The 26,018-nt window shown below is 34.0% G+C and overlaps 1 protein-coding gene across 1 annotated transcript in view; it reads left to right on the top strand.

Moving 5' to 3' along the window:
* The window catches only part of LOC121726272 (hemicentin-1-like), a 237,457-nt gene extending 222,760 nt beyond the window's left edge, over window positions 1-14,697 (top strand). The window contains exons 10-19 of the mRNA XM_042113548.1: window positions 3,988-4,118; window positions 4,636-4,795; window positions 6,924-7,080; window positions 7,550-7,689; window positions 8,110-8,246; window positions 9,242-9,407; window positions 10,910-11,063; window positions 11,217-11,338; window positions 12,136-12,278; window positions 14,485-14,697. Coding sequence (XP_041969482.1) covers window positions 3,988-4,118; window positions 4,636-4,795; window positions 6,924-7,080; window positions 7,550-7,689; window positions 8,110-8,246; window positions 9,242-9,407; window positions 10,910-11,063; window positions 11,217-11,338; window positions 12,136-12,278; window positions 14,485-14,625 — 1,451 coding nt within the window. The 3' untranslated portion in view covers window positions 14,626-14,697. The remainder of the gene's footprint in view (window positions 1-3,987; window positions 4,119-4,635; window positions 4,796-6,923; window positions 7,081-7,549; window positions 7,690-8,109; window positions 8,247-9,241; window positions 9,408-10,909; window positions 11,064-11,216; window positions 11,339-12,135; window positions 12,279-14,484) is intronic.
* Window positions 14,698-26,018: the final 11,321 nt, after the last annotated feature.

Genomic DNA, 26,018 nt, shown 5'->3' with positions numbered 1-26,018 from the left:
ATCATAATAATAATATGAATCATGATATGATTCATTTTTTTAAAATCGTAAAATGCAAGTCTGCTTGCAATTCATGTCTAGTAATTCGTACTAATTTGAATTCATTGGCTGAATTGATTGAGAGGAATTGCTAAATGTTACCATTTTACCCCCGGTGGTCGGAGTGGGGGGTTATTGTCGTTACGAAATTTCTTGATTCGGTCGCCGCGCTCAAAGCCTGTCATAAAAGCTGGACAATCGCTTAAAAACTGGCGACCTCCGTGGCTCAATAGTTAGAGAGTGTGGTAACTCAAGCCGGGGGTCGCGGGTTCGAATCCCTCCGACGGAACAAAAAGTTTTTCAATGTTCCTGGGTCATGGGTGTGTATTAAATATGTGTATGATATAATAAAAATCTTAAATATATATTATATGTATAGTATAAAAGTATTAAATATACAGGGTGTAACAAAAATAAGTGATAATACTTTAGGGTGGGTACGTGTTCCTTGTAGAGAGTTCACTGTGAAAGTAGCAGCGCTGAAAGACCAAATTTTTTTTTCATTTTTGTATGGAGAAACTCGTGACTCTCGGGCCCTTGCCCATACAAAAGTGAACAAATTTTTTCGTCTTTTAGCGCTGCTACTTTCACAGTGAACTCTCTACAAGGAACACGTACACACCCTAAAGTTGGTAGGTGGTTCTTAGTTAATAGTTTCCCACGTCAGATAAAAATAGCTTATTTTCGTAGCTCTCCCCAATATTGCCCGTCTAGAATGTCACACGTGTGACTTTAGGGGAGGGGGCCAGGCCCCCCTCATTGTTTATTTCCAAACCAACTAGCAACAGACTAGTTATAGCCACGATTAAACTACCATGGTCTTAACCAGACCAGTAGCTTAGACCCTTTCGAAAAAAAAAAAAAAAAAAAAAAAAAAAAACCCTAAAGTATTATCACTTATTTTTGTTACACACTGTATTTCCGTTGTCTGGTACCTGTAACACAAGTCCTGCAGGTACTTAGCACGGGGCCAGACTGACGATACTATAGACTGATAATAATAATAATATCTATGGACGCTTCACACCAAGCGTCCATAGATATTATTATTATTATTATTATAACTACTAATGCAAATAGCTATAAGCACACGGTCTGTCTGGTGCCTATTTCTATAAGGAGAAGTAGGTACGTAATTACTAAGTCAAGGAAAAACAAATTAAAATAAAGTTAAATTAGCTTTTTATCAATTGTGTCTTGATTAAATGATTAAGATAAGTCAACTTAATTAACTTCTTAATTAAATAGATGCAGTTTTTGAACTAAATGTCAACTGAATTGAAAGGAAACTGTAAAACGGCAAGATAAGATTACTACTTTATATCTATGTTATTTGATATAATTAAGATATTATGTATCTATTCATTAATAATGATTTGCATAAATAAAATATATTAGTCCAATTTCTTAAAAAGTCGGTGGTGAGTTTTCTCGAAGTCTTGTCGAAAATACTAGAGCTCCTGCTCGTAACCCACGCGCATTTTTACTGCAAAGCTTATGAATAATGTTAGAAAGTGCAATATTGAACAATAATTTTATTTTCGAACGCCTACAAAATACATATTATACTATAGAAGGGCAAAAGGAAACCTTTTATTAAGAGGTTGCTCTCTTCTTTTGTATGCGATGTCGCTTTATTACAGCTGCCGCGGCAGAATGATAAATTGAAAATGATTATATCGACAAAGACGAAATTTAACATATGATCGCATACAAAGGTAGAATGTAATATTTTTTGATAGACAGGCTTTCACATTTTCCATCGTCGTCAGGAGAGTTTATACCTGGAAAAAACTCGATAAAAGGATCTCGAACCTTTATTACACAAAATATTAAACAATCGACTTGTCCGTTTTATAATAAAATACAATAAGTATAAGCTACAGAATACTTAATTTTATCAAGGGTAAATTATGACTACAAAATTTATTTAAGGTGACGCCGCGTTAAAGTTAAAAAAAAACCGTGTTGGATAATATGTTTCATATTATTGCTTATTTTCTATGAGAGGCTGGCCCGGCCCCTCATAGAAAACAAGCAATGGAACATCAAAAAATGGAAAGGGCGTAAGCGACAAAATAGTTTTCGTCGCGTAATTTTTAAAAACCATAAAATATACATTTCATATAAGCTATGGACAAATTAAAGTGTATGCTTGAACTAATCTATGTACAAATTTTGGAAGCTTAAATCACTCTCCTCTGTTGGCAAAAAAGGGATCCCTTTTTTACAGAGGTCTTTTTGATTAATTATTCTGTGTTATAAAAGTTGACCAATCGTGTTATGCTATGGGTATTGGGTAATTCAAAGTCAAAGACATGATGAATACTGACAATGAACTTTAATTTCTTAGCTTTAGTCATTGCTGAGAAAAATCGATATCGCTACAGCCAAATTATCAAGGCGTCACCTTAAGGGCTTTTATACTGTAAGCATTATAATAATTTATAACATACCTCTTCATTGCCCAGAAGTTTATTTTCATCCACAAAAAGCTTGCAAGAAGACAAATAAGGTTAATCCTAATCTTATTTCCAAATCTCTCTGAACTTTAAACTCGCTGATTTTGAGGGCCTACGGTAGACATTGATAATACTAAAATTCGGGCAAAATATAGCATTTTTATATCAACATTTTAAGAAGCAGCTGAATAGAAAGATAACATTTGTAACGTATACAAATTGTGAGATTCATGATAATATTGTTTCTAAAATATAAGAAAACACGAGGACAGAAAGATATTTAAAAGGTTTTACGTGAAAAAGAAAATATAATTAGTTATTATTAATTTATTTTAAGTTCAATTTATATATGTGTTTTTTTCGTTATCATGAAAATAACACAAAACAAATCTCCCTTATTCAATATCTCTACCGAATACGTTATAGGATACGTCTGCGACGTTTACATTTTTAATAGAAAAAATATAATTTTGTTTCAGCGCTAGAATATACAGGAAAATATTAATGTTCTTTTTGCATGAAATGAACGGATTCGTTTGAATTTTCTTTGTTGGTCTGTAATGAATGAAATATAATAACTTACAAAAACTTTTCAAAGTTTATACAGATATAACCTAGTAAATTGTACGTCTATGAAAAAGATTTTGATTGTTATTCTTGTAGCAAGATTCTATTAGTAAAATCAAGTACCATTTAGCGATTCAAACAGTCAACGTTGCTTTACAAAGCTGAAGATGTTTCACGATTTCCTTTTGTTTTCAATTTCGACATAATTCGAATGTGCTATTCAAAAGTAACCCAATTAAAAATTTTTCAACTTTTGTAAAACACCGAGTCGACAGCAGACAAACCCTTAATCAACTCAAGACTTAAGCCGCATTAATTATCACGAAATTAGAAGTGAAAGGCTAAAATTGCCAGAGTTTATTACCTTCAAACTTTATATCCTTCCTATAAAATATTACGATCCGGCCTCGAAATACTTTTTGCACCTTATTAATTATTCCGCACAACGTTTCACAAGACTACCCCATCAACCCTCCGATTTTAAATAGTGTACAAAAAACGTTAATTAATTTTGAAATTCAATTAACACATTTTTGCACCAGATAGTTCTATTAATAGCAAGCAACTTTTTTCACAACCTTATTTAATGTTCTCAGCCGATACAAAAACTTTAACTACCTGTTAAAAATAATTATCTACTGTAGTACAGATAAGGGCGTCAATTTGAACTAGTTTTAGTAAATGTATCATTGACAGACTGTAAAACTTTGGAACAAACTGTCACCGGCAGTATTTTCGGACCTATACGACCTGAAAACCTTCAAGAAAAGAGCGTATTCCCTCTTAAAAGGCCGGCAACGCACCTGCAGCTCTTCTGATGTTGCGAGTGTCCCTGGGCGACGATAGTTGCTTTCCATCAGGCGACCCGTTTGCTCGTTTGCCCCCTTATTTCATAAAAAAAAGACATTTTATTTTTCAGATGTGCCAGTAGTTGATTTGAAAATGGGCTCCAATTTGAATCCAGACGAAATAAAAGAGGGGGATGACGTGTATTTTGAATGTACCGTGAAGGCTAATCCCAAAACACACAGGCTGGTTTGGTTTCATGATGTAAGTATACCTAGAACTAAAGAATAAAAAATATGAAAAGATATTTCAATAAATCACAACAATATGCTCATATCCATACTAATATTATAAATACGAAAGTGTATCGGTCTGTCTGTCTGTCTCTCTGTCTGTCTGTTACCTCTTCACGCCCAAACCGCTGAATCTATTTTGCTGAAAGGAAGAGATACTTTGAGCCCCGGGGAAAGGACATAATTATCACATAGGATATAGTTTCCGCGCGATAAACGAATATTGGCGTTTGGCGGGCGTCATCTAATTTTAAATATTCTGTTTGATCCTAGAGCTTCACATTGTATTGTTACACTGTTAAATCCATTTTGCTGAAATTTGGTATAGAGATAATTTGAGTCCCAGGAAAGGACAAAGGATACTTTGTTTCCCAACAAATTTACAGTTCTTGCGCAATAATTGAATTTTGGAGCAACGGAGTAGCATAGCGTAGTAGTAGTCATCTAATAAATGAGAAAAAAATAATTAAAAAAAAAACATATTGCAGAACACTGAAATATTTCACAATGAAGCAGCAGGAGTGATATTGAGTGCACAGAGTCTTGTCCTTCAAAGTGTGACGAGGGCAGCAGCTGGGGACTACACTTGTATGGCGGCGAACAGTGAAGGAAAAGGAACAAGCAACCCGGTGTCACTGCTAGTCCGATGTAAGTCATCTTCCTTCGAGTAATCTCTTAGCAGACGAGCTTACAGATCGCACTTCGTCGCACTAAGCTAAGAATTTACTACCGGCTTAAATTTAGTTTTCTCTTTTGTTAAAAAAATTTTGTTAGGTACTTGAGTAAACTTTAATTTCGAATGACATTCATTATGTTAGTGATAAAAAACTCAATAAAAGCGTTGCAGTTAGATTTTCATTTCAAAATCATAAATATTCTTCGCATACTCTAGCTATATTGAGTTCAGTCGTTATTTATTTGTTTAGTAAATTGGAACATTAAGTCTAGGGTTGATATCGGATGCACATCGATCGGCGCGCCACATTCCGTGTTATTACAGAAAACAAATGTGAAAGATAAAAACAACAGCTTTATTGGTGCTGAGCAATGATTGGATTTTATGAATTGTAATTGGATTCTTGTTTTTATTCTTTCCAGCTGTTGCTGAAACAATTTGATATTCTAATTGGATACTTTTTTGTTTGATTCCATTGGTGTCCAAAGAGTATTAAGCGAATGTTTTAGCAATTTAAATAGCGCCATTGGATTTTCAATTACTGACTCAGTAACAGAAAACAACAAAATATACAAACGGTATTAGTACTATACGAAACGCGTTAGCAAATTTATTTAAAAAAAGTTGAAAACGCTTTTTGACCAAAACACCATTTTTGTCAAAAAAGCCATACCTAATTAATTTACAAAATGTATATTTTATCATATAAAATTAGTCGCCATAATGATTATGATCTCTGCATAAAACCTAGTTTATACCAAAGCACGGTAATGAATTAAATTTCCATCGTATGACGCAAATAGGATTTTTTCATAAAACTAACTTCAAAACTCCATTCTGATATTATTTCAAAGCTAAGAGCAAAGTCACGGATTCCATAAAGAACATTTCAACTTTTAAAGCGACCGTGCCATAATTATTAGCTAAACTTTCAAAGATTTTCTAGTTTAATATCAATCCTACTTTTAGTAGTTTTCTTTATTTTATCGAACTAACTCTTCCGGCTCTTCCCAGCTGAGTCTCGCGATTTTGCTTTAACGATCTTGTTATTGTCATTTAAGAATTTGTCTTGTTTTATACAGTTTCAATTGTTGTTGAGAACTTTTAATAGAATGTAAAGTGATAGCTTGACTTTTCTCTCAGTAAAGATTTTATATAACGTTTCTTGATTGTGAAACTTTCGCTGCGATGTTTTCAGTTTATTTTTTATCTTTGTATTTTTGTGTGAAAACAGTAGAAATGAGCAACCATATTTTAACATAGCGTCCTTTGCTGTTTCATTTATAGAAGCGCTATATTTACTACGTAGCCATGACTACATTTTTCTAAGTTCTTCATACAAATTTACCTCAAAATTATTTTTGTTTTTTTGGGTTTTGTGCCGAGACTTGTAAGATTGCGGTATTGTATTAATACGGATACCGGAATATATTATTGTATTTGTATTGGTATTTGTTATCACATCTACTAAATATACGAAAATATCTCTATTCTTGTTTAATATAGTACCTACTATCAGATATGTTGATTCATAGGCAGGTGGGGGAACTACATATTAGTCACGTTTTGTCAAACCTAGCACACAGATGGCTACTTACATTAAGTTCACATAATGCGACCAAATTAATGCTGTAGGTCCGTCAGATGCCTATGAATCAATTTCTTCGATGGTACAAGTCAAAGATGAAACTGTAATAAACCTTAATTAGACCATAAAGTTAATATACCTAGCGAAATAGAGAAACAAAGGCCTGAGCAAGAGAGATGTCACTGCGTGGTAAAAAGAGACGTCTGATACATGACAGCAGCACTCTTTTTTTGACGTCCAGTCGGCACGTGCCGCACGTTGACAATTTAATCTCATAGAAATCATGTTCAATCATGCTACATACACATATTTTTACACACAGAGGAAACCAATTTCGTTTGACAGCTCGAGATTGTTACTCTATTCCGCTAGGTATATTATTAACTTTATGAATTAGACTATAGAATATAACAAAACTAAACAATATTATAGTTTCATACTGTATATAATATAATTAGGCCAATAACTTTTTGATAATATATTATAAATAGTATGATATTAATTTTACGCAGACGCTCCAGTATGCGCTGAGCGGCGGGACAGCGAACTCTTTGGTGCCCTCAAACATGAAACCGTCTCTCTCCACTGCTCTGTTGATGCCAATCCAGCACTCGTCTCCTTCCACTGGACCTTCAATAACTCGGGAGAACAAACTGAAATACCTCCTAGGTAATACTTTTAATAATATACCTTTTGATAATAATGAAAAAGATGTGCAGCAGCTCATAAAAATAACATAATCGAAAATCTGTCAAATTAGCAAATCTCTTGGATAAAATGAAGTTGGTCGATTGTTCTTAATGTTCTTATGAAAGTTCGACAAAACAATTCCTCAATTTGTCCGAGGAGGACATTACTTAAAATCTTGTCTTATCGGCTCAATCGTTTAATCCTCTCTCCATTGACTAAAGCCAGATTACACGCTTCTTCATAGCTCTGGAATTTCGTCCATATTAATTAGGTACTTGATTAAACAATTATCAGCTTTGCACTAGGTTCAAATTGACGAAGGTGGAAATGTAGAGAAACCATTATAGTTTTAACACCTTTTACATATTGTACGTGCATTTCACAAATAAATTCTATTCTATTCTATTCAAATTAATACAAGCTTTACATGGGAAATTATATTTAACAGATTATACAGCAGCTACGGACATACATCGACTTTGAACTATACACCGACTACTGACATGGAGTATGGAACTTTAGCTTGCTACGGCGAAAATGCTGTGGGACAGCAAAAAGTGCCGTGCCTCTTCCAGTTAGTGGCCGCCGGTGAGTTTACTCGATTTATTGTAGAGGATTTTTAAAGAGAGAAAGAAAGTGTTTTAGAATTTCGACCAACAATTTCGATGCGCTTTAAATATAATTTAGAATAATGATAAATGTAATGTTTGTTTTTCAGAAAATGTATGATGTATAATTTTGAAATAATGATGAATGATAAAATTTGTAATGTTTGTTTTCCAGAGAATGTATGATGTATAATCTTGAAATAGTGATGATAAATGTAATGTTTTGTGAGAACATGTAAAGACAAAAAATGTAATTGTCTATACTTAGGAAGTGTTTGCCAATTGTTTCACTCAATTTATTTTTGTAACACGTGTTTCTCGCCGTGTATAATAATTTGTAAATTATTTTGTGAGAAATAAAGTCTTAAACCGTAAACCGTAATAATGTGAATTCTTGCAGGTCGTCCTTTCCACCTACAGAACTGTACAGTTGCGAATCAGAGTTTGGACGCGTTATATGTAGAGTGCGTTGAGAACTTCGACGGTGGTCTTCCCCAGACTTTCCTTATGGAGTTATTGGAGCTTCCATCTTTAACTGTAAGTGTTTCGATTTATATTTACGGCCAATAAACTATAGAAGTTGATATACTCTTACATTTTCCGCTAGAGAATTGCGAATATTATTAGGATCTTGAGGAAAACCAATTAGCTTCGCTTAGCTTTATAAATGACCCCAAAACAGTATCTTGTATTGACAAACAATAATATATTTTCGTTCCATTCACGTTATCGCTAGCTTTAATAATTATATTAATTCAAATGAATTTGCCAAGCGTCATTCTATTGTCAATAATTTAATTATTTAAATCATTAATTAACTTCTCCTCCTCATTGCTGCCAGCGAAATAAATCTAAAATAATATGAGAATTTAGTTAAGATTTTCCATACGCATTTAAAATTAGTACATAAATTATGTATGCTGTTGGAAAATGTAAGTACTTATGGAGTACACTGTGCTTATGTTAAAATAATGCTTTCAACTTCTATTGAATATTATATTGGATCTTATTCAGATTACGTATTTCTCTATCTATATATATAAAACTCAAAGGTGACTGACTGACTGATTGACATAGTGATCTATCAACGCACAGCCCAAACCACTGGACGGATCGGGCTGAAATTTGGCATGCGGGTAGATGTTATGACGTAGGCATCCGCTAAGAAAGGATTTTGATAAATTCCAACCCCAAGGGGTTCAAATAGGAGATGAACCTTAACGCGAGCGAAGCCGCGGGCAAAAGAGGTTCCGGGGGAGACTCCGGAATGAAGCGCGTCACGTAGCCGTCAACACGTGATAAAGTAAAGTAGTTTTTAAGTGTATAATAATAATATGCATGTTAGCCGTTAAGGTATATTATATTATTATATGAATATGTATTTGTATTATGGGCCTAGATGCCTGAAATAAATGGTAAAATAAAAAATTAAATAAATAAATAAAAGCTCGTAGTTACATATTTTGTGCAACAAAATACACAGGTATTTCGTATTATATAATTTCGGGTTATATCAATCAAACTCTCTGCAGGTCCGATACAATGTGTCGACGAACAGAACGCCACCATATTTTGAGATCCGGGGGCTACCACCTGGTGTCAGCTATAGGATCGACCTGTACGCTGTCAATGCCAAAGGCCGCAGTGACGTGTCTACTATCGAGACAGTTACGTTGAGGGGTCAAGCTAAATATACTGGTGAGTTTATAGTTTATACAACATTTTATACTCGATTAATACATCCGTCATCCTTGTTTGAATTTAGTGAACCAAAGTTCACTTAAAACTGGAATTTTAATTATTTACAAGGTACGAATTTAGTTTCGCTTGAAAGCATTTTCGGTATATTAAAAAAACATAATAGTATTATCTAGTCTTAAAGTGTTCCCGTGTTAAGAGAATCGTTGAGAGAATATTAAAAAGGACGCTTTATGCTTTACAATTTTAACTTGTCTTTCATGAACAAAATGGTAAGTCTGTGTACTATATTTTTTATTAAACCCTGTAATAAAACTTTAAAAGATTCAGCGAAGTTTATGAATACTGTCAGCTCGGCGATATTTAATTCACGGGGCGCGCTCGTTTAAAGCCAATTTCGCAGACCTCTCTGCTATAAACTTAATGATGTCAATCTTTAATTTACAACAAAATTATTTCGACCTCCGCTATAACTCTTTTATTTATGATCTGAAGCTAACATTAAAAATATTAATCTGTGTATCGCAGCACGCCATGTCGCGAAATATACGAACTTAATTTCGACAAGCGTTTCGTTGGAAATAGTCGTATAAACTTGGCTGGTCCCGACATAAATTTTGTTGGGCTTTAATGACAGTTATTTGGGATTCGGTTATGGAAAGTTAGGTTGTTGCTAAGTATTTCGTCTGAGAGGGGCTAAAGTGGGTCGATGTAAATCAACTATGTATGATCATGTGCCTGACCAACATCCTCAAATATTTTATGAATTGATTTTTAAATCATTTTATTATTTTTAATATATTTTTAGGGCACTGTGGAATGTTTTTACTGTGAAATTTAGACAACATTTTATTGGTTAGAAATTAAAAGAACGATTTACTTATTATATTTCATAAGAATTAGATAAATTACACTCATTAAATTCATTTCTATTTATAAATATAAGTGATTTTCAATTTTGGAATAATGTAAACGTCATAAATAGATCTACGGTAGCCAATAAAAGTTATCTCTAATACAAGGGTCACAGAGTTCAAATTAAGTATTACGAGCATCGGTATGACGCATAAATTGTTTCTATCTTCCAATTCCCTAACTATTTTAGCTAATAAATGCAAATACTTAACAGCATCCGTGCTCTACGTCGCATGCATGCTGTTCCAGGATTCTACCAATTACTGGCATAATGAAATGTAAACTGTTACGCCTAACTCGGCCAATGGAGTTGTTTTGCAAATCCCGATGGCTTTAAACTCGATTTATTTCATTTTGTTACTGCATCGTTCCCTATGATTAGACTTAACAATTTTATCACTGTTCGTTTTCATAGATTTATAGCTGATGTTATATATGAAAGTATTGATTCTTTTTACGTCTTATTTAGAAATAAGACGTAAAATTTATTTCAGAAAAAGAGGTTTATCTGAAATAAATTATGATTAATTGTTTAGATGTAACTATTTGTTGTTTTCATCCATTTTCTTCATGTTCCTTTGTTTCAGGTGAAAGCAATTCGCTGACAATGTCTCCGATGTTGGCATGTGTAGCTGCTACTTCAGCACTCTTAGCTGCTGCCGTGTGTGGGGTCTTAGCGGTTTTGTACAGGAGACACGCTGCAAGACATCGACACCTACCCAACAAACATGCACCTTTAAGGTTCAAAATTCATTAAATTTTCTTGCTTCATTTTTGTTAAAATTGTTTGTGTCGCTCCAAAATAAGATCGTATAATCGATATCACCGTTTGATGGTTAAAAAACTGTAGGTTAATAGTTAAGCATCTTGCAACATAACATTTTCATTCAACAGTGAAGCCATGTACGCCGATCGGGCGCCGGCCTGTAGCACTCCGGTGAAGACGGAGGCGCGGGCAGCGCCGGAACCTGACCCAGCAGACGATGCGGATCCGGATATCATACCAAATCTATACGGTGAGTAGGACCAAAAACTTGAAACTGTGCTAAACGCAGTTACAAATTTCATAGCATATTTTAAATATCTCTTAAATATTAAATAATACCTCTCGTTTACTTCTTTATTTGTGTTGTCGTAAAATATTTTTGACGTAACAACGTCTTATTGCACTGCACGCACGAAAAAACATGACTCTTGCGGCGTTACCTTGCTCTGAGGCTATGACGTTGTCGCGTTCAACTATCGTCAGTAAACCGACTTTGCAGACAACCAATTTTTTCTAAAATATTATATGTCTTAAAAAATATCAACAAAAATAGTTGTGTAACTCAAGATTTTTTAGGTCTTCCAGATCCGAAAATATTTTTCAACACTTTTTGTCTCATAATCGTTTTTTGTGAAAGTGTAATAAAAACATCGTTCATTGCTTTTTAATTTTACCTTAAAAATGTTGTTTGCTTTCATTTGCTTTTTTCATCTTATCGACAGGATTGTTTCGCGCTTTGTTGTATCCGGTCCCAATTGTTTCTCAAGTGTTTTCATTTAATGGCACTTTTGTTTTGTTACTTTTGATGAAAAATTTAATTGAAAGTCACTTTTGGCTTCCATTCTTTTTATTATAACAATTGTTCTTTTGTGTATCGTTAATGAATATATCGCGCTTACGACTGCCTTTTCTGAATTAATTAAATTTAAATTAGTTTATTGCAATACGTTATCGTTATAAAAGGTGATTTCATTTCGAATTTCGCGGACTAAATTAGTTGTATGATTTTGAGGTTCAGCGTCTGAAATGAAACTGTTTTCTCAATAGAGAGGAGACCTGTGTCCAACGGGTACATGAGCCTGCAGAGGCCGCCGCCCAACAGTAAAAACGAAGATGCGCGCTCCGAGCCTGACGGCGGCGGATACTACACCGAGTTTCGGAAGAAGGACTACAGAATACCCTTAACTAGTGTAAGTACCTTAGGCTTCTATTAAGTTATGATTCGTTTTTGCAGAATATTTTAATAGACCTAACTGCTACATACGTTCATAAAAGTTAACCGGGTGCTAAAGACATACCGTGTAGCTTCAAAACGACTAACGCAAAATCGTGTCTTAATTTCATATTTTAATGAACACGAAAATATTTTTCATTAAAAAATAAAAACCTAACTATAATGCTCGGTTTCCGCAACGCGAAATGTAATTATGCATTTGTGTATGAAAACTTTCTACTTTTCCATCTGGAATAAAATGATCTTTATAAGACACAATGGGCGTACAGATACAATATATTTCTGCCTCATATTCAGAATGAGAGTAGGTCAACATTCTATTCCAGCGTATTCAGCCTGTAATACGTAAATACTGAGCGTGTTGAGTTAAAACTTAGTATTGGACAAACAAATAAAACTTTAATTGGATGTGAAATACACAAAAGCTTGCTGACTCGTCTGGTGGTGTATTCATTATTCAGGCTAAGTTAATTTTGGCTTGGCTTGAATGACTATTTACGTATTTCCATTTACAAAACCAAAATCTGTCTGAATTTGCTGGCACAGGCGTATAACTTTTACTGCTATGTTATTCAATTGATTTTGTTCAAAAGAATCTCAAAATTTATTTCACTTATGTCAATTTGCATTATTTATTATCACCATTTATTGTTTATTCTTGGCCCGGTCTGCTTTGGGAAGTTGAATGCTGGAGAGAAACATTTCAAGTTTATCAAATTTTAAATCACACCGAACTTTTATGAAGGGTTGCATCGTCGTGGAATTAAAAATGTATTTTTTAATCAAACTGAAGCTCCAAACTTGGAGAGTTTTTTTGTCTTGTAATAATAGAAATGAAAAATATTTTCTGTTGAAGTTTCATTTTGAAAGTGAAAGTATTTTTCAGGTATTCTAATTTGTGTTCGAGTATATTTATCTTTCGCTTCCCTTCCAAAAGTATCTTAAATAGCGTTGTTCACACAAAGCCTTACATTTTAATCTTTGTCCTTAAAATGGCTGGACTAAGTCATAGTTTATCTATTACTATTTCCGTTTTTTTCGTAGGTTAGAAATAGACTTATGAAAAACTATTCTAATTCTAAGTACTCACATACGGTTTTACTCGATAGTTTTAGTCCAAATCGAGTAAAAATTGCCTTGTGGACCGCAAAACTCACAGCTCGAAGGTTCACATCGAGCCGACTCGGTGGAATTAAATAAATCTAATTTCCTTCGAACTTACTCGACGCGAGTCGTCGAGTTTTACTCAAGCCATACTCAAGCGTGTGAGTTTTGTGGTCGATACGATAAGTTTTACTCGATTTGGAGTAAAACTATCGAGTAAAACCGTATGAGAAGTATTTAGCATTAGAACGCTGTTATTTTGTATTAGTTTATCAACGTTATTTGTAAAAAGAATATTACAATACTTATTAATGAAATTAATTTACTCGGCAACAAAAAACATAGAACATTTTAACGTAATAAATTTATCATAAACCAACACATTATACTCAGAATATATCAATGCCATAATATTATAATATTATTAGGAACATGGCAAGATAATAATCTTGCCATGTCCCTATGTAGCGAAACTATTAATATTTAAGCAACTCTCACGTAGATATGTCCTTTACGAAGAACACTATTTTTGCGTCCTAAATCCATCACTGCTTTATCTTTTTCTATTTTGGATTCATGAAATAGTGCCCTCAATATTACTATTCACAGCAATTCTTGTGATTTATTGGATGGCAAACGGATTCTAATGTTCGTAGCCATGTGTCCGTTACTAGTTCCTATTTAGTGTGACCGTCACATGTCGGATAAAATGCGAGGAAAATATAGAAAATGTACATTGTACACTAAAACACATTGTACTGAGTGAAATTATAGATGTATTTATAAAATATCCACTACTAGAAATGCTGTTTTTATTCAATTCTTCTTCTGGTTTTTGGTAACTGATGCCAGACACAGCTTTAAATAAACTCGAACTCGAATTACGAACCAAAATATTATGTTGAATGTATTCTAATATAAATTAATATCTAATATAGATTCTAATATAATAAGAGCAGCGAAGTAAATACATTCAAAATATTTGGGTTGGCTCTTAGACAATCACAATAGAGATACTATTGTGATTTTCAGGAAATAACGTAGTAATATCTTTTCAGTCATATCACAGTCTGGGCCGCGTCAACAAGGGGGTGACAGCGTGCACCGTGGGGACAGGTGTGACGTCATCGCTCACGGCGCACCGCCTGCGCCCCGAGGTCGTGACCACATCGCACCGCGTGCAGGAGAGCTGTATATAAACGTAGATGTAAAGGATTTGCACTGTTTATATGGAACAGTTGGGCTGCATAGGCTAACTGGGTTATTAGCAGTTGTTAATGCTAAGGGTGAAATCAGAAGGCAAACTGTTAAATCCATACTTAAAAAAGGAATGCATCTACGCTACGCGTCGCTTTCCGGTCTGAATTGATCTTATGGCATGGTTTGCATGTTGAACCGGCTGTTTAAAAGACGTCTCAACGTGCAACGTAGTAATGAAATACCTAAAAATTCGGCCGGCATACATCTAAGAATTTACGTACATTTTTACGTACGCTTTTGGAATATTGACCATCTATTTGGTTGAATAAACGTGCTACGATGTTATCAATACACACTCTATATCAGACTTATGCTCTGAACCATATAGCCCCACCCAGCTCCACAGTTCCCTATAGAATTATTGACAGATAAAGATGGTAATGTTGTTGTAATCTTCTGTAAATGCTCGATTTTTTCTTGTTTCAGGTTTTATGGAGTTTTTCGTTCCTTAGACGCCATAAAATAAAAAGATTGCAAACATAATTAAATATAGACACCATAGGCATTTATACGTTTATTATTATCATAGACGTATTTTTAAATTGAGATCGTTAGTAAAATAGAAAAATTCTTGAACCTTAATCGTTTTGCGTGGTTATAAATTGAGAAACCTTATAACGTAAACTTTTCGTTTCGTTTAACGAGCGCATTCACCATAAAACCTCTCCAAGCCCATTGGTAAAATAAATTTCAGATACTCTTTTTTATTTGCCTCGTAAAAAGTCATAATAAAAATAAATAAAAACATTAAATTTAGCTATAGTTCTAAATAATGTGATTCGTGGAATAAAGCCATTTAGTTATATTCTCTGGAATAATGTCGTCACAGTGCAAATCTAATTGTATATAGAATAGATGTATCCTGAGTATTGTGTTCCTTATTGATTTACTATTACTGTATAGTACTTTTACACCTTACCTAACGCTTATTTAGTTTATTTAAGTAATTAGCTACTAGAGTGACTTAAAGGCTAAAATGTAATATTAGCCTAGATGTACGGAAAGTTAGTTCAAGAGGCTTTCTTGAAATGAGGCAGTATTACTAAATAATATACTTTATGTACCTTCTTTTACTTTTAAAATATGTATTATTTATTATATTTTATAGTGAATTCTAAACAGCAATTATTTATTGAAGTCGACTGCTATAACTGGACATTATACTCGTCCTTCCCACCATCTTGAGTCATATAATCTAGATAATTATTTTATAATGATTCTATTAATAATAGAAATTAAAATTATTATTATTCTGTTTTTGGAAGCAGCCATGGTGACGCAGAACAATATAATTTCTTAACAACGTTCGTAAAATCCACAGTTTACAACAGGACAAAATAAAATTATCAATTTCAATCCACATGTCAAAGTAAAACGCCATGTTTGAAGATGCCATCAACAATATATGGATCACACAATACGGTGAATTCTTGACTCGAGAAAATTATCATCTCTTTCTCAAATACGGCACGTCGCGGGCAAATATTTGTAAAGAGGTCCGTATGATTGATACTGGGAATTGTCAGACACGTAAAGGGAACGTTAGTCGATTTAAAAGAAATCTAGTGTGGCCACGAGCGAAGCGAGACATGTACTCGTATTTTGTATTGGGATAAACCTTTAATTGTTAATGTTCATGGTCATTGGTTTATTGTGCGTCTTACAATTTATTTAAATAGCATTTCAGTGCATTCCAGTGCCCATTTATATTATTCCAGTAGTAATCCGGCGTTGGATTCAATTACTGGATTGGAATAATTTAAACCGGTCATAATCGCAAATTAGAAAGACGTAAGGTCAAATTGTGCTCCTTTGATTCTAGAATTTATATTATTGTCATCAGTCATGTTTGTATTAGCAAAACAGAAACCTCAAAATTAATATTCATAAAGTTGTAACTTATTTAGTAGCATTTTCTATGATACGTCTGAATATAAAGAACATAACTGTGAAAAATTGTGACCGAATAACAAAATTGTACTAACAAACTACAAAGTATTTTACTACTACGAGCTGTTACAAAGTACTGAGTGGTGTGACATTAACTTTGTGACACTTTATATAGCGCTATTCGTGACTTTGATTTCTATTTGCGATTACTTAGCACCTAGTTACTAACTGTAACTTACCACTATTGTAGCTTAACTGCTTTGGACTACACAAATTATACAATTTAACGCCATAGGGTGACACTCAGGAAAACTTTAAAGTTCCGTTTTGTAGTCACAATATTGTTCGTCTAACAAGGAACAACGTAAAAAGAGTTATTTTAATATTAACGGTTACTTTAACATAATTTAAGGCTATTAAGTTAGTAAACTGTTTTTAACTTTTAAACTGAATTTGTTTTCGAAGATTCCATTAGTATTTTATTGACATAAACATTTATTTATTCCTGAATACGAGATACAAGTGGAATTGTAAATAAAATATCTGGAGCGCTAAAAATGTCACACGAGTGACGAGCAACGCGATATAGTTCAACTCTAGGAGGCCCGATTCTCAGGCGACGAAAGTTGTTTCGATAGCGGGTTATCTCACTCGGATGCGCACATACTGTCTCAGGGCCAACCCACACGTACCACAACCACACCACGTGGTCAGGCGTATATTTCGTATTGTAAATGAACTGGACTATTCACACATACCACATTTTGCAGTCATTGTCGACCACTTGTTTGATACCGACCACATCACAACATCGCAACCACAAGCAAAGTAGTGGCCGACCACATCGCAACCACAACGTTGCGTCGATGCAATGACAGTGCGCCCACACCGCCCGCGCTCTTCCCTACCTCCGTTTTATTGACTTTCATACGTAACCATATCGCAACAGCTACTTTCATACTATCGACAACGCAACCACGTCGACATTTTGTCGGTACCACAACGCAACTACAAAAAGCTGCAGCGACACCATTCACTCGTCGTAAGCACTGCTTGACGGCATTCTGTCGTTGCGACGTGGTGTGGACTGTGGTTGTGGTACGTGTGGGTTAGCCCGCACGCGTGAGTGAGACGGCCTGCGGCCGAAACACATTCGAGCCTTGAGAATCGGGTCCCAGGTGTGTATAACGTGATTGTTGATAGGACACATTAATTAGAAACATAATATGACTGCCGCCATTGAGTTAATACACTGGAGTTTATCAAACGATACCCGCAGTACGAAATTTATTTTACATACCTAAAAGGATTTTACGACACTTAAATTTAATTTTTGTGGGGTCATGGATACGAAGAAGCTGTCAATCAAAATGTGCATAGTTTTAGCGATTAACGAAAGGTAAGTGTAAAATAGAACGTGTTAAAGTGTATTTAAATTTATTTAAAGTGACAATTCACAAAATTTTGCGATTATTTTTAATTTGGGTCATAATAAGTATACCAGGCACCAGGTAACTTTTGAAAGAATACCTTTACATATTATTTTAGTGTCTTAGATATTAAATTTAAAAACGTTTTTCATTTTTGATGATGCTACTGACTACAAATTCTGGTCAAGCTCACATACGACCTACGAGCACGTTGCTACGATCCTAAAATTGTCTCAACTATTATATTATATTCAAGCGTCTGCTTAAAGTAAAAGAGATTAGATAGAGTTAAAAAATTGTAAGCCGCAGACTTTATTATATTACTGCCTCCCCGAGGGTGCCATTCAAAATTTACCTGTGAGTTTCTGCGAGAGTGATCCTTAAATCATTTCCATAAAGGTTATGTCAGAGGGAAAATAGCTCAGAACCTTTAATGGTGCCGATTAGGGTCAAGACATCACTTGAACCCTTTTTTGCGTAATCGCATGTCATGACGTTTTACTTTGACACTATAATTTCTCTTTTTAAAGAAATATTTGTGCAATTTCGTTAATTATTTAAAAAATTAAAAGATTGATTAAGAAAGATACTCGTAATTTTATGTATATCTCATTCTATATATTGTATAGAATTGGTCGTGAACACCGAAAGATTTGCAATTAATAAGGAGTAGAAAGTAAAAATATTGTTCGTCAAACCCTCCAGGTCCGCAAAAAAATAATTATAATAATTTGCATCCTTAGCTGATTTTGGCACGATTGTAAATAAATGTAAATATGTATATAAATATTCTATTTCAGAATAAAATTTCTAGTCTAATTTAGTTATAAAGGTGCTGAACATTGTATAAACTAACAATAAGCGATGACATGGGCTCTCTCTGGTAAAAGTAAATGTTAAAAATGAAATTATTACATTTATTTATTTCAATTTGTCCGTCATGTTAAATATGTAATAAAATTTCTATTTATAATTATAAAATATTATTGTTAATTCGAGTAATTATATAGTTATTACGTTTTTAAATATTTTGAGAATCAAATTCTATCGAAGTAGCGAATAATGTTCATAATATTTTCGAAGAATTTCGTAATTGTTTGTAAATTTAATAATTTGATCACCAAAAATGCATTTGATGAATTGTTTAGAAAAGCCAGGAAGTATTATTACAGTTTGATGTCTGTTAAAAATCAGAAGTAAATAGTAGTGCTTTCTATTTTTACTAATACCTAGCGTGTAGCTGATAAGTCATTGTCTGATTACAGTATGTTTTAAGCTTAGCTTAGGGCACTACCCAGTTAGGATTCATGTCATCTTAGAGTAAAATGTCGGTGTTTGCCCACGTCCAGCGCTGGGAAAACTTGTTGAATAAAATAAAAAAGATATTGTTTCTTGTAAATGTTTCCAAATAAAATGTCGAGAATTTATGGTTTCTAGTGTTTTATTTCATAACATTTATCGTGTATCGGTCTCTTGGCGGACCTAGAGGTTAAGGGCATGTCCACATCTCCGCGTCACGACGTCGTCAACGTGGAACGGTGCGGTAACGTGGCACGGTACGTTAACGTGACGTGCAAATTTACGTTAACATAACGTTAAATGCATGTCACGATATAGCAACATTGTACGTCACCATGCCTTGTAAAACTGCTACATTCTTCACTACTGATCTAGATGTGGACCGCACAATACGTATTCTGCTTTTGCTATTGTTAAAATCGGAGAAAGAGAAGAAAAAATACGTGCATATTGAAGTTTTGTAATAATTTCCAATAATTCATCACTGGTCAAGAGTTAGAAATGAATGCGAATAAATTTACAACTTACCAACCTGCATACTAAGCGATGTACTTGATCCGATTCGTAAAAATCGTAATTTGAATTTCTTTCCTTACAAAAACTCATCACTACATAGTATGAAACAAAGTCGCTATTTTTAGGGTTCCGTAGTCAACAAGGAACCCTGTCGGAGGAAGGAAGGAAGGAGGAAGTTTCGGTCTGTCCGTCCGTCTGTCCGTCTGTCTGTCCGTCTGTCTGTCTGTCTGTCTGTCTGTCCGTCCGTCTGTCCGCGGTTTGAGAGACATTTTTCAGTGAGTGACATACTTTATACCCGTGCGAACCCGGGGCGGGTGTGAGTATTTTAATAAAAGATTTAACATAGTGGAAAGAAAACGAGTGAAAAAGTTTCGTCTTATTTAGAGAAGATACTTTTTCGGGTATTTACTAGGTCTATTTCCCAGTAGAAATAAATGTACAGATTACGTGCCAACTCCGCAGTGTTGGGTTGGCAAATATCGATAAATCTACGCGCACGCCCCGTATACAATAGTAACTGTCGATACTGTTGAACACAAACATGACTTAGCAAACAAACAGGCTAAAGTATGAATGTATGGAGACCAAATTTCGGCGCATTTTATTTCATATTACGTATTTTCCGTAAACTCGAAAAGAAAAGTCAAGAAAAGGTTTTTCGTTAGCTGTAGAGTTACCGCTTGCAAGTGATTCGTAAAGTGTACACATTACAGACGATAAACTCCAAAGCCACAATTAGATTGAATAAAATAAAACCGGCCAAGTGTGTGTCGGGCCTCTCGCAATATAGGGTTCCGTAGTACCGCTAGTTTTTTTTTTAATTTTTGTATGGTCAATGAATGTACGTCATTTATAACGTGTTTTACACTACTAACAACATCATCTCAGTTACTTTCAAAGGAATTTGAACGAAAAGTTCCTTTATACTTCGCCGAATACATTTTTTTAGTTGATCGACTATTACTCAATAACTTATGAAGTCTTCTTAACCGTGATAATTTTCCTTTTAAATTCAGCATATTATTTCCTACTCCCGTGATTTTTTTCACATTTCCAGAAGCAACCGTTTAGCTTACGATTTTTCCCAATTTAAAACTTAATATTTCACAAATGGGTCTCTCAATCAGAAAATGATCTATGAATGCCCATAATATTTTTAAAAAACCTATCCAACGACACTCCACACAATGGGGTGGACGCGAAAAAAAAAATTCATCCCCGCTTGATATATTGTAGGGGAGGAGTTACTTTTTTTATTTTTTTATTTTTTATTTTATGTACCATTTTGTCGGCATCATTAATATTATGTGTATTTATGCCAAATTACAGCTTTGTAGGTCCTATAGTCTCTGAGCAAAACCGCGGACAGACAGACGGACAGACGGACAGACGGATAGACGGACGGACAGACCGAAAGTATAAGGGTTCCTTGTTGACTACGCAACCCTAAAAGGAAAACAAAGCTAAAGTATGCTCAAAACAAAATCCTTGTAATATTTTGTACCTTTTACACATAAGGAAAAAAAAACCTACTCGGGCTGTGGATCGGGCTCGGACTTTCGCGTCTTAAGTTGAAATATCAAGAAGGGTTATACACCTTCGGTGATCATCATACAGATCTGGTCCCGAAAGCTTTCAATACATGACAGCGTGCCTCGTGTACTGGAATATTACAGTTACCACTACATATAGATTATAAATACCTGTGTGTAGATACACTGACATCGATGGAGATTTTCTAGAATATAATAAAAATATTTGCTCTAACTACCATAATAGTTTAAGAGTGGGTGGCACCGCAGGCGTTGTTAACAGTTAAAGTTAATGGGGGTGAGAGTATAAAAAATGAATTATCCGTAAAAATTATGAGGCAAAAATAATTTGTTAAGACAACACTGTGAGCCTTAATATGTCAAATTTAGCATTTACGATAACCGACCAAAATTGAGCGGTTACGGTTAATTATGGCTTTAAATATGGCGTAATTTTAACCATGACATGATGTCAAATCAACTGCCTACAATTATTGTAGGCAGTTGATTTGACATCTTGTTAGCACAGAATGTTAAAGTTAAATTAAGTTGATGCAAAAAATCTGTGATGCAACCTTTTTTTTGACAATCTTTGATGGGACAGATTTCATTTGCGTGAAATCTGTCAATTCAATACAAATTTATAAATGCGTCTACGCGTCGCGTTGTAGTCTGAATGGACCCTTAGAGACATAACCGCAACATAATTACATTTCAGCCACTAAAATTTAAAGAAGGTTAACTAGCATATTAACATAGCCGACGAGACACGCTGACAATATTAGGTTACCACCCACAAGTTATCAATTTTAACGATATCATAAAGCGCGGCATAAATAAAGACGCGTCACGACATCGGCGGCTCCTGCTGGGGGGCGGAGCATTCAATGCTCTTATCACACAACGATCTATCACTTCTAGATACACAATGAAAATAATATTTACATGACGGCAGGGTGGGCTAACGCCTAAGGGTCAATTCAGACCGCAACGTGACGCGTAGATGCATTTCTAAATTAGTATGGATTTGACAGATTCGCAAGACGTCTGACGCAATTGAAATCTGTCAAATCCATACAAATTTAGAAATGCATCTACGCATCGCCTTGCGGTCTGAATCAATCCCTTACACTGAAGTTAGTCAGCAGCTGATGTACTCAAACTCAAAACTCAAAAATATGTTTTATTAATAAAATAAAAAAATATTAAAAAAAAATTATATGCTTAAGAATATAATATTTTTTAAAATATTTATATGAACTATGGTGCCTATCTCGGTGGTAGGGGTTTGGGAACCAACCCGGCAAGAAGAACCGGCGTAAGAAACTCGCAATGGCCATCTTTTATAAAAAATTGAAAAATAGTCCTTAAAAATGTAAAATTACAATGTCATTATGACTAAAATATAATATCAGAGAATAATATTATGTTGATTTAAAGGCAGATGGCGGACCTACATAACGTAGCCTATAATCACGATTCAAGACTAACATTCACTAAACATAACGACAATGAATAACGCAGGTCCCCCATCTACCTACGAATCATTTTCTTTGATGGTAGCAGATAAACTATGTTTCGAGAAACAAAGTAAATATTATATTATAGCATTAGTTTCAGACTTCTGACGCCAGAAGGCAGCATAAGTATACGAAGACGAGCAGGAATTGTAGATGGTAGCACATGTCAAGTACACTTTCCCGATCGGCAACATCAATTTGCAGCACCTCCGTTGACGAAAGGTCCTAAAAGAAATGACGGACGTCGATGACGAAAGTAGCTTTTACTATACAGTATACACGAACAATATTTCGTTTGAAAATTGTGATAGAAGCAGTAACTACCGTCACTATACGACTAAGCTATGTCAGCATGTTGTATCTATTACTTATCTCATGTCGATGATTTGTCTCGAGAAGATACAAAATTCATTGTTCCATAGAAAGGTATTGTCCCATGATCCGGCTATACGCCAAAATAGCCCATATTACTTCTTCAATAAAGGTTAATTTGTTATGTATTTATGGTTAATTTCAACCTTAAATCATATCCGTAATTGAAATGGTATCGTAAATACGTTTCCGTTTTGTATTTATGATCAATGTTACGAGAGTTGCCGCTATAACACTGTCGTCTTAAATTACAAATATAGAGTATTATGGCTTTACCACAGCTTATATCTGTTCTCAGTTTTGGGTTCTAAATAAAATAGATAACTGTAAATATTGGGGCCTGGACCATTAGCAAGAAGACTTCACTAAATTCACTATTCAAGTTCGATGTCGAAAAGTAATGTAATTTGACAAAGTTTTAAAATATGTTGTTGCGATGTTACATTTGAAATCATTATAATTTTTAAACTTTAACTGTGAAATAAGTAAATGATAGTTGACTAGGGTCAATAATAATAATCGTATTAATCTACATCAATTTTTGTGTAGCAAAATTCCACACAATTTTGCTTAGACTGGAAGCTTAATAATTAGCTGTCTCTTCCCCAGATTCTGCGTACTGCAGGCCTTGTACAATATAACAACCTCTTTGTTATATTTGCTTCTATGCTAACTTAAAGATAATATCAGTGACTGCACTTTAAATCATCTGAACCGATGATCAATCACTATCCTATGTTCCACGACCATCCACGACGTGTTTTTAGATTTTTGGAATTGAAATGAATATGAAAATAATAAATAAATCTTAAAAAATAGCGAAATAGCTATATAAATTTTGACAATTTCTCTGTAATTTTTATCGCCAAAGTAATATTGTATACAAAAACAAATATTGTATTATTAATTTGGCAATCAATTTTCCCTGATGATTCACTAAGAGAAGACGTGCTTTTTTGCTAGGTGCAAAGCAATGGCAGCCCTACTATACAGTTAACTTTATTTTCTGATACGATACAGTATTCGATCAGCATATTAAAATCAAAATTATCTTTGTTCTCCTTTAGACTCCATGAATGAAACAGAAATTGGTTTGAATGAAAAACATTATTGAGTCATTCAATCAAATGTAATGAAAACAGTAAACAATTAATAATATTATTAATATTATTGTTTATTGATAAAAGTACGGTTAATCGTTACCACTTATCTAATAAGATTTCTCTGAAATTATTTTATGAATAGGTAATGTTATATTTAGATAAGCTATAAAGTTTAGTATTCAAATAAAATTGTATATTGTGGTACTTATAATTACCACATAGGGCCTAGGCTCTACGGTCTACATGTTTATAAAGATAACTAATTTTTATCGCCCAGTACCTAATACCAACTTGCAAAATAACACAAAGCAAGACTATATTATACTAGATTTAGGAATTTCACGGAAATCCTACATTTTTTGCAAAAAAAAAATAGCCTATGTCCCTTCACGTGGTCTATTCTTCACGTGTGCCAAAAAACATAAAAATTGCTCTAGCAGTTATTTTCAGATTAGCGCGTTCATCAAACAAACAAACATTATAAAACTATTTAGCTTTATAATAATAATATTAATAGTAGAAGAGGGGAGGGTGCTATTTTTCAGTCAGTCAGTAGTAGTTTTGTAGTTTTGTACATTAGATAAAACTGATTAAAAAAGAATAAGAGCGTTTTTTATTTTAGTGGTGGGTTCAGAAACTGCAGCCATTTTGAAGTTTCGAAAAAGAAAATATATTCAGAAAATTGCTTATTTAAGTCAGTTATAAATATATTTTAGACAGCAAGGACTAAATCATTTAGTTCAGTGAAAAATAAAATTTGCGAAGCTTAGTTAGGAAAATATGAAGCTTTACTTTTTTATATTTTAAAATATACCTACAGGCTTACCAAACCTTTGAATCGTCAGTGCTTTATATGGAAGCTTCTGTGGGGTATACGATAAACATCCAGTATTTAAGATACTGGATCTGGATCTGACAGATCCGATAACATTCAATGTAAAAAAAAAAATTAACCCACCACATGAGAAATCTGATTTCTATTACATGATAACTAGACACATGTCGGAACTATACAAGCTTAATCTGACATGCTGGAGCTATATCCCAAAATCCCCTCTTCCCCTCCCCAACTATAAGTATATACTATGTCTAGTTAAGCAAAAATATGCGCAGTTGAGTGTTTGACTTGCATTAGTCGGGTTGATCTGTCTATCGACACTAATCGCTTGTGCTAAAATAAAACAGAGCCATATTCTTATTGGGATAGAGTTATGAATCGCTACAAAATTTTCTTGTCTAGTTACTCGGCGCAATAATTGGTGTATGTTTATCGACAAGAAAAGATTACGCGATCGTTTCTGTACACATTTACCGATCCTTTATTTATTTTACAAAAAAATGTTTTATGAAAATCAAAATTCAAACCATTACAGTTTATTCGGTAGGTATTCATGATATCAACTTATTTATATCTATACTAATATCATAAATGCAAAAGTATCTCTGTCTGTCTGTCTGTCTCGCTTTCACGCCAAAACTACCAAACCGATTGTAATGAAATTTTGTACACAGATAATCTAACGCCTGAGAAAGGACAAAGGCTACTTTTTTACTGGAAAAAAGGGTTGTAAGGGGGTGAAAATGCGTTAATATGTTCAAATTAAGTTATTTAATATATTTATGCAGTGACATAACCTTAAACCTATCAATGATAAATAGTTTATACTTTA

The sequence above is a fragment of the Aricia agestis genome, chromosome 4 (assembly GCF_905147365.1).
Source record: "Aricia agestis chromosome 4, ilAriAges1.1, whole genome shotgun sequence".
NCBI classification, from domain to species: domain Eukaryota; kingdom Metazoa; phylum Arthropoda; class Insecta; order Lepidoptera; family Lycaenidae; genus Aricia; species Aricia agestis.
Note: the sequence above shows the minus strand (reverse complement) of the source record. Positions and strands in the feature narration are given on the sequence as shown.